The 9,044-nt window shown below is 47.3% G+C and overlaps 1 protein-coding gene across 4 annotated transcripts in view; it reads left to right on the top strand.

The window, feature by feature from the left end:
• LOC133617274 (SH3 and PX domain-containing protein 2A-like) overlaps positions 1–9,044 on the top strand; it is a 339,411-nt gene that overhangs the window by 137,397 nt on the left and 192,970 nt on the right. For all 4 annotated transcript variants that reach the window (XR_012050910.1, XM_061977175.2, XM_061977176.2 and 1 more), the window contains one exon: positions 5,567–5,658. Coding sequence is in view for 3 of the 4 variants with exons in the window: in XM_061977175.2 (XP_061833159.2) it covers positions 5,567–5,658 (92 nt within the window). In the remaining variant the exon portion in view is untranslated. The remainder of the gene's footprint in view (positions 1–5,566; positions 5,659–9,044) is intronic.

The raw sequence follows: 9,044 nt of genomic DNA, 5'->3' as shown, positions 1-9,044 counted from the left end.
TCCATTTTCGGCCGTTGCGACTTATACTCCGGTGCGACTTATACTCCGAAAAATGCGGTAACTGGCAAAGACAGGCTTAAATAATAGTCTCTTGATTTAGAGCAGGTGCGTGTCCCGAACACCAGAGGCAGGTGAAACTAATCAGTCGCCATTGAAACTAAAACAAACAAGGATGTACAAAAACAGGAACTGTGGAGTCTTAAAGGCCTACTGAAATGCGATTTTCTTATTTAAACGGGGATAGCAGGTCCATTCTATGTGTCATACTTGATCATTTCGCGATATTGCCATATTTTTGCTGAAAGGATTTAGTAGACAACATCGACGATAAAGTTCGCAACTTTTGGTCGCTGATAAAAAAGCCTTGCTTGTACCGGAAGTAGCAGACGAGTAGCGTGACGTCACAGGTTGTGGAGCTCCTCACATCTGCGCATTGTTTACAATCATGGCCACTAGCAGCGAGAGCGATTCGGACCGAGAAAGCGACGATTTCCCCATTAATTTGAGCGAGAATGAAAGATTCGTGGATGAGGAAAGTGAGAGTGAAGGACTAGAGGGCAGTGGGAGTGATTCAGATAGGGAAGATGCTGTGAGAGGCGGGTGGGACCTGATATTCAGCTGGGAATGACTAAAACAGTAAATAAACACAAGACATATATATACTTTATTAGCCACAACACAACCAGGCTTATATTTAATATGCCACAAATTAATCCCGCATAACAAACACCTCCCCCCTCTCGTCCATATAACCCGCCAATACAACTCAAACACCTGCACAACACACTCAATCCCACAGCCCAAAGTACCGTTCACCTCCCCAAAGTTCATACAGCACATATATTTCCCCAAAGTCCCCAAAGTTACGTACGTGACATGCACATAGCGGCACGCACGTACGGGCAAGCGATCAAATGTTTGGAAGCCGCAGCTGCATGTGTACTCACGGTACCGCGTCTGCGCATCCAACTCAAAGTCCTCCTGGTAAAAGTCTCTGTTGTCCCAGTTCTCCACAGGCCAATGGTAAAGCTTGACTGTCATCTTTCGGGAATGTAAACAATGAAACACCAGCTGTGTTTGTGTTGTTGCTGCAGTCGGCCGCAATACACCGCTTCCCACCTACAGCTTTCTTCTTTGCTGTCTCCATTGTTCATTGAACAAATTGCAAAAGATTCACCAACACAGATGTCCAGAATACTGTGGAATTTTGCGATGAAAACAGACGACTTAATAGCTGGCCACCATGCTGTCCCAAAATGTCCTCTACAATCCGTGACGTCACGCGCTGGCGTCATCATACCGAGACGTTTTCAGCAGGATATTTCGCGCGAAATTTAAAATTGCACTTTAGTAAGCTAACCCGGCCGTATTGGCATGTGTTGCAATGTTAAGATTTCATCATTGATATATAAACTATCAGACTGCGTGGTCGGTAGTAGTGGGTTTCAGTGGGCCTTTAAAACTAACAGAAAATAACAAAAACATAATCCAGACCACATATAATGAGTTGTAGAATTTATTGAAAACTCAAGACAGCCATGACATTATGTTCTTTACAAGTGTACTTTTGCCCACGACTGTATGTACGTGTGATTTTTTTTTTTTTTTTTTAGTCTTAATAAATCTGCAACATTAAAAAAAAAAAAAAGGTACAATTTTGAGGACAAACATGGATGTATTCCATCTTATAATAAAGCTGAAACATAACAAAATGTGGAAAAAGTAAAACATTATAAATACTTTCCGGATTCACTGTATTTACAGTTTCTATAACGAGCTATTTTATTTTTTTTCGCCGAGCCCTGGCGTGTGTCACAGTGTTTACTTCCTCCATCCATGCAGGATGTACGATGCAAACGGCAGGTAATTAGCCAGTGTTCTCCAGGCAGAGTCCATCAGTGCGATACTGCTTGTTCCATCAAAACAACAAAGGCCTATTTCAGTTACACACAAACCTATGAATGGAATATACGTACAGTACAAGGGGGGCTTAAATTGTGTACATTTAAAAGGACATAATGTAGGTCTTATACTGATGATGTTCTTTTACTGAAAGCACCAGACCATTAAATATGAATGCTTACTGTGAAACATGATCCCCCTACTGTGGTTTGGCTGCACTCGTGTACATACGGGAAGTTATTAGTGGCAAGTGATTTTGAACATTAATTTTCTTACTCATTAATACAGTCGTTAAAGCACAATGCACTTACCTGTAATTCTATTTTCATCTCACGGTTCCATTTTTAATGGTTCTCGGCATATTGTAAAAATACACACTATATTGCCAAAAGTATTTGGCCACCTGCCTCTACTCACATATGAACTTGGAAGTGCCATCTCATGGAATTGTCCAAAAATGTTTTGGTATCCTGGAGCATTCAAGATAGATCAGATCAGATCGGATAGGTCTTTATTGTCATTGCACAAGTACAACGAAGCTTTGTTTTCAGCACAAACCCGTTCAAGATTAGACAAACAAACAGTGTACAGGGTTACAGGTGTACAGGCGCCCCGTAAAAGATAAGAAAAAGGTAAAACGCTGGGGAAAAAGATGAGTAAAAAAAATACAATCTAGACTGGGCTCCTAAGGGGGCCTAGACAGGAGTGGGGAAAAAACCTCCATGCCATACACATAAACACGTTACATTTAAAGGCCTACTGAAACTCACTACTACCGACCACGCAGTCGGATAGTTTATATATCAATGATGAAATCTTAACATTGCAGCACATGCCAATAAGTTACTAAAGTGCAATTTTAAATTTCGGGCGAAATATCCTGGTGAAAACGTCTCGGTATGATGACGCCTGCACGTGACGTCACGGATTGTAGAGGACATTTTGGGACAGCATGGTGGCCAGCTATTAAGTCGTCTGTTTTCATCGCAAAATTCCACAGTATTCTGGACATCTGTGTTGGTGAATCTTTTGCAATTTGTTCAATGAACAATGGAGACAGCACGGATTGTAGAGGACATTTTGGGACAGCGTGGTGGCCAGCTATTAAGTCGTCTGTTTTCATCGCAAAATTCCACAGTATTCTGGACATCTGTGTTGGTGAATCTTTTGCAATTTGTTCAATGAACAATGGAGACAGCAAAGAAGAAAGCTTTAGGTGGGAAGCGGTGTATTGCGGCCGACTGCAGCAACACAAACACAGCCGGTGTTTCATTGTTTATATTCCCGGAAGATGACAGTCAAGCTTTACCATTGGCCTGTGGAGAACTGGGACAACAGAGACTCTTACCAGGAGGACTTTGAGTTGGATACGCAGACGCGGTACCGTGAGTACGCTTGCAGCTGCGGCTTCCACACATTTGATCGCTTGCCCGTACGTGCGTGCCGCTATGTGCATGTCACGTACGTAACTTTGGGGACTTTGGGGAAATATATGTGCTGTATGAACTTTGGGGAGGTGAACGGTACTTTGGGCTGTGGGATTGAGTGTGTTGTGCAGGTGTTTGAGTTGTATTGGCGGGTTATATGGACGGGAGGCGGGAGGTGTTTGTTATGCGGGATTAATTTGTGGCATATTAAATATAAGCCTGGTTGTGTTGTGGCTCATAGAGTATGTATATGTCTTGTGTTTATTTACTGGTTTAGTCATTCCCAGCTGAATATCAGGTCCCACCCGCCTCTCACAGCATCTTCCCTATCTGAATCGCTCCCACTGCCCTCAAGTCTTTCACTCTCACTTTCCTCATCCACAAATCTTTCATCCTCGCTCAAATTAATGGGGAAATCGTCGCTTTCTCGGTCCGAATCTCTCTCGCTGCTGGTGGCCATGATTGTAAACAATGTGCGGATGTGAGGAGCTCCACAACCTGTGACGTCACGCTACTCGTCTGCTACTTCCGGTACAGGCAAGGCTTTTTTATCAGCGACCAAAAGTTGAGAACTTTATCGTCGATGTTCTCTACTAAATCCTTTCAGCAAAAATATGGCAATATCGCGAAATGATCAAGTATGACACGTAGAATGGACCTGCTGTCCCCGTTTAAATAAGAAAATCGCATTTCAGTAGGCCTTTAATCACAACAAATTCAAGCGCTGCCATGTGACCATCACCCCGAGGAGAAACAAGCGGTGGTGAAGGCGTGGGGGATGGGGGGAACAGAGGGGCGGGGAGTTGGGGCCCTGGAAGGCGACCGCTGCTATTCGTTGAGGGGGGGGGGAGGTCAAAAGCGTCCATCTTTGAGGTGTCCTCGGGGGTGTTTTTTCAGAACAGCCTGGTCCTGTTTTCACAGCGTCAAGGCCATTTGAGGTAGTCAAATCGTAGATTAGGATGTTTTGTTTTCCGCGAGCAGACAAAACAATGGCTTGTCTGTTCTATTCGTCCATGCTGGGTGCTCTCAAATTCAAGTCTTCCACGTCCTCGATGGAAAGGACTGAGAGGCACATGATTCTCCGTTCATCCCAGTAATCTCTCACGTACCCCACAGCAATGGTTCCATCAGGGCAGCCAGGCTCCCCCGAACCTCTTTTCCTCGTCGAAAATATTTTGTCAATTGCGTCGAGAGTTCAGCTGATCATTTCCATGTCTGATGTTTAGATTCAAGGTTCCTTTCACTGGAACTAAGGGGCCAAGCCCAACTTCTGAAAACAGATTTGGTCTCATTTTCAGTAGACCCATAATAAATTCATAAAAGAACCAAACTTCATGAATGCTTTTTGTGACCAACAAGTATGTGCTCCAATCACTCTATCACAAAAACTAATAGTTGTAGAAATGATTGGAAACTCAAGACAGCCATGACATTATCTTCTTGTAGAAGTTGCACTCTAGTGGGTTCTTCGGACCACCACACACTGCCAGGAGAGCCCGGAATTCAGGGTATAGCACTGTTTTATTTTCATGAATGGTGAGAGCCTTTTGCTTTCCAGCAAAATGTCTTTTTCTTTGGTTGTGCCTCTCTCTCTCTCTCTGGCTCCCACTCCAACTCCAACAACGTGTCTCATACCGGCTGCTGCTAATAAAGGCGACAGGTGATTAGATAACAAGGCCCACCTGGGCCATCCACTCACCTGTCGCTGTCTTCGAGGCCGGTCCTGGCACACCCCGTTCCGCGGCAGGCCCGCAGGCCACGCCCCCCTCCACAGTTCTTTACAAGTGTAGGTAAACCTTTGACCACGACTGTATGTGTTCATGTCTCTCATAATGAACGAATGAACAAAATCCCCCAAAAAGTGCAGTTCCCCTTTAAGTTCACACTTTTTAGAAAACATGGTGGACTGGGACTCAATGAGTTGCTCCACAGTCAACATAAACCTGGCTGACGTACATTGGATTAGTTTTTGCATCTTAAATGGACAGAATGTATCAAATTCAATTTTGTTGTGAGCGACACCACTTCCAAACAGTCTCTTACGAATGTTGTTGAGCAGCTGAATAATGTACAAGAAAGCCGTAAACCAACATGACTTCCTCCAGTCTGTATGGGAAACAATGGCACACAGTATTGATTATGTGTATTTATTTATCTTTTTATTTAGTTCTGCTGTTATTCTGAGGAAATACTTAGTCATGTTCACACAAATATTTTGATATGTTTTTTTTTTTTAGGCACTAGTGCGACTACCCCCCCAAATCTCACAGAGTGAAGAGGTGCTGCGCTTCTTTGAGACTAAAGCTGAGGACATCAACCCCCCTGCGGAGTGAGTGCCATATTCTGGACATATACAAATATGTTGCATATATGCTCTATGTTGCATTCATCTGTTGACTGTTTGACGTCCTTATCCATACTAACTTCATGCTTTTAGTTGCAATTAGGCTGTTTTACTCTCCACAAACTCTTAACACGAGCATTTGCAATCCATCCATCCATCTTTTTCCGCTTATCCGAGGTCGGATCGAGACCTAAGTAGGGAAGCCCAGACTTCTCTCTCCCCAGCCACTTCGTCCAGCTCCTCCCGGGAGATCCTGAGGCGTTCCCAGGCCAGTGTCCTGGGTCTTCCCCGTGGTCTCCTGCCGGTCGGACGTGCCTGAAACACCTCCCTAGGGAGGCGTTCGGGTGGCATCTTGACCAGATGCCCGAACCACCTCATCTGGCTCTTCTCGATGTGGAGGAGCATCGGCTTTACTTTGAGCTCCTCCCGGATGGCAGAGCTTCTCACCCTATCTCTAAGGGAGAGCCCCGCCACCCGGCAGAGGGAACTCATTTCGGCCGCTTGTACCCGTGATCTTGTCCTTTCGGTCATAACCCAAAGCTCATGACCATAGGCGAGGATGGGAACGTATATCGACCGGCAAATTGAGAGCTTTGCCTTCCGGCTCAGCTCCTTCTTCACCACAACGGATCGATACAGCGTCCGCATTAATGAAGACGCCGCACCGATCCGCCTGTCCATCTCATGATCCACTCTTCCCCCACTCGTGAACAAGACTCCGAGGTACTTGAACTCCTCCACATAGGGCAAGATCTCCTCCCCAACCCGGAGATGGCAATCCACCCTTTTCCGGGCGAGAACCATGGACTCTGACTTGGAGGTGCTGAATCCCATCCCAGTTGCCTCACACTCGGCTGCGAAACGATCCAGATCTGATTGTAGCGGTCCGCTCCCTGTACGATCAGTGTCAGAGCTTGGTCCGCATTGCCGGCAATAAGTCGGACCCGTTCCCAGTGAGGGTTGGACTCCACCAAGGCTGCCCTTTGTCACCGATTCTGTTCATAACTTTTATGGACAGAATTTCTAGGTGCAGTCAGGGCGTTGAGGGGATTTGGTTTGGTGGCTGCAAGATTAGGTCTCTGCTTTTTGCAACCCGGGGATGGCAATCCACCCTTTTCCGGGCGAGAACCATGGACTCGGACTTGGAGGTGCTGATTCCCATCCCAGTTGCCTCACACTCGGCTGCGAAATGATCCAGATCTGATTGTGGCGGTCCGCTCCCTGTACGATCAGTGTCAGAGCTTGGTCCGCATTGCGGGCAGTAAATCGGACCTGTTCCCAGTGAGGGTTGGACTCCGCCAAGGCTGCCCTTTGTCACCGATTTTGTTCATAACTTTTATGGACAGAATTTCTAGGTGCAGTCAGGACGTTGAGGGCATCTGGTTTGGTGGCTGCAAGATTAGGTCTCTGCTTTTTGCAAGTAGTAATCCACCCTTTTCCGGGCGAGAACCATGGACTCTGACTTGGAGGTGCTGAATCCCATCCCAGTTGCCTCACACTCGGCTGCGAAACGATCCAGATCTGATTGTAGCGGTCCGCTCCCTGTACGATCAGTGTCAGAGCTTGGTCCGCATTGCCGGCAATAAGTCGGACCCGTTCCCAGTGAGGGTTGGACTCCACCAAGGCTGCCCTTTGTCACCGATTCTGTTCATAACTTTTATGGACAGAATTTCTAGGTGCAGTCAGGGCGTTGAGGGGATTTGGTTTGGTGGCTGCAAGATTAGGTCTCTGCTTTTTGCAACCCGGGGATGGCAATCCACCCTTTTCCGGGCGAGAACCATGGACTCGGACTTGGAGGTGCTGATTCCCATCCCAGTTGCCTCACACTCAGCTGCGAAATGATCCAGATCTGATTGTGGCGGTCCGCTCCCTGTACGATCAGTGTCAGAGCTTGGTCCGCATTGCGGGCAGTAAATCGGACCTGTTCCCAGTGAGGGTTGGACTCCGCCAAGGCTGCCCTTTGTCACCGATTTTGTTCATAACTTTTATGGACAGAATTTCTAGGTGCAGTCAGGACGTTGAGGGCATCTGGTTTGGTGGCTGCAAGATTAGGTCTCTGCTTTTTGCAAGTAGTAATCCACCCTTTTCCGGGCGAGAACCATGGACTCTGACTTGGAGGTGCTAATTCCCATCCCAGTTGCCTCACACTCGGCTGCGAAACGATCTAGATCTGATTGTAGCGGTCCGCTCCCTGTACGATCAGTGTCAGAGCTTGGTCCGCATTGCCGGCAATAAGTCGGACCCGTTCCCAGTGAGGGTTGGACTCCACCAAGGCTGCCCTTTGTCACCGATTCTGTTCATAACTTTTATGGACAGAATTTCTAGGTGCAGTCAGGGCGTTGAGGGGATTTGGTTTGGTGGCTGCAAGATTAGGTCTCTGCTTTTTGCAACCCGGGGATGGCAATCCACCCTTTTCCGGGCGAGAACCATGGACTCGGACTTGGAGGTGCTGATTCCTATCCCAGTTGCCTCACACTCGGCTGCGAAATGATCCAGATCTGATTGTGGCGGTCCGCTCCCTGTACGATCAGTGTCAGAGCTTGGTCCGCATTGCGGGCAGTAAATCGGACCTGTTCCCAGTGAGGGTTGGACTCCGCCAAGGCTGCCCTTTGTCACCGATTTTGTTCATAACTTTTATGGACAGAATTTCTAGGTGCAGTCAGGACGTTGAGGGCATCTGGTTTGGTGGCTGCAAGATTAGGTCTCTGCTTTTTGCAAGTAGTAATCCACCCTTTTCCGGGCGAGAACCATGGACTCTGACTTGGAGGTGCTAATTCCCATCCCAGTTGCCTCACACTCGGCTGCGAAACGATCTAGATCTGATTGTGGCGGTCCGCTCCCTGTACGATCAGTGTCAGAGCTTGGTCCGCATTGCCGGCAGTAAGTCGGACCCGTTCCCAGTGAGGGTTGGACTCCGCCAAGGCTGCCCTTTGTCACAGATTCTGTTCATAACTTTTATGGACAGAATTTCTAGGCGCATTCAGGGCGTTGAGGGGATTTGGTTTGGTGGCTGCAAGATTAGGTCTCTGCTTTTTACAACCCGGGGATGGCAATCCACCCTTTTCCGGGCGAGAACCATGGACTCGGACTTGGAGGTGCTGATTCCCATCCCAGTTGCCTCACACTCAGCTGCGAAACTATCCAGATCTGATTGTGGCGGTCCGCTCCCTGTACGATCAGTGTCAGAGCTTGGTCCGCATTGCCGGCAGTAAGTCGGACCCGTTCCCAGTGAGTGTTGGACTCCGCCAAGGCTGCACTTTGTCACAGATTCTGTTCATAACTTTTATGGACAGAATTTCTGGGTGCAGTCAGGGCGTTGAGGGGGTCCGGTTTGGTGGCTGCAGGATTAGGTCTCTGCTTTTTGCAGATGA

The sequence above is a fragment of the Nerophis lumbriciformis genome, linkage group LG16 (assembly GCF_033978685.3).
Source record: "Nerophis lumbriciformis linkage group LG16, RoL_Nlum_v2.1, whole genome shotgun sequence".
Classification (NCBI taxonomy): Eukaryota; Metazoa; Chordata; class Actinopteri; order Syngnathiformes; family Syngnathidae; genus Nerophis; species Nerophis lumbriciformis.
Note: the sequence above shows the minus strand (reverse complement) of the source record. Positions and strands in the feature narration are given on the sequence as shown.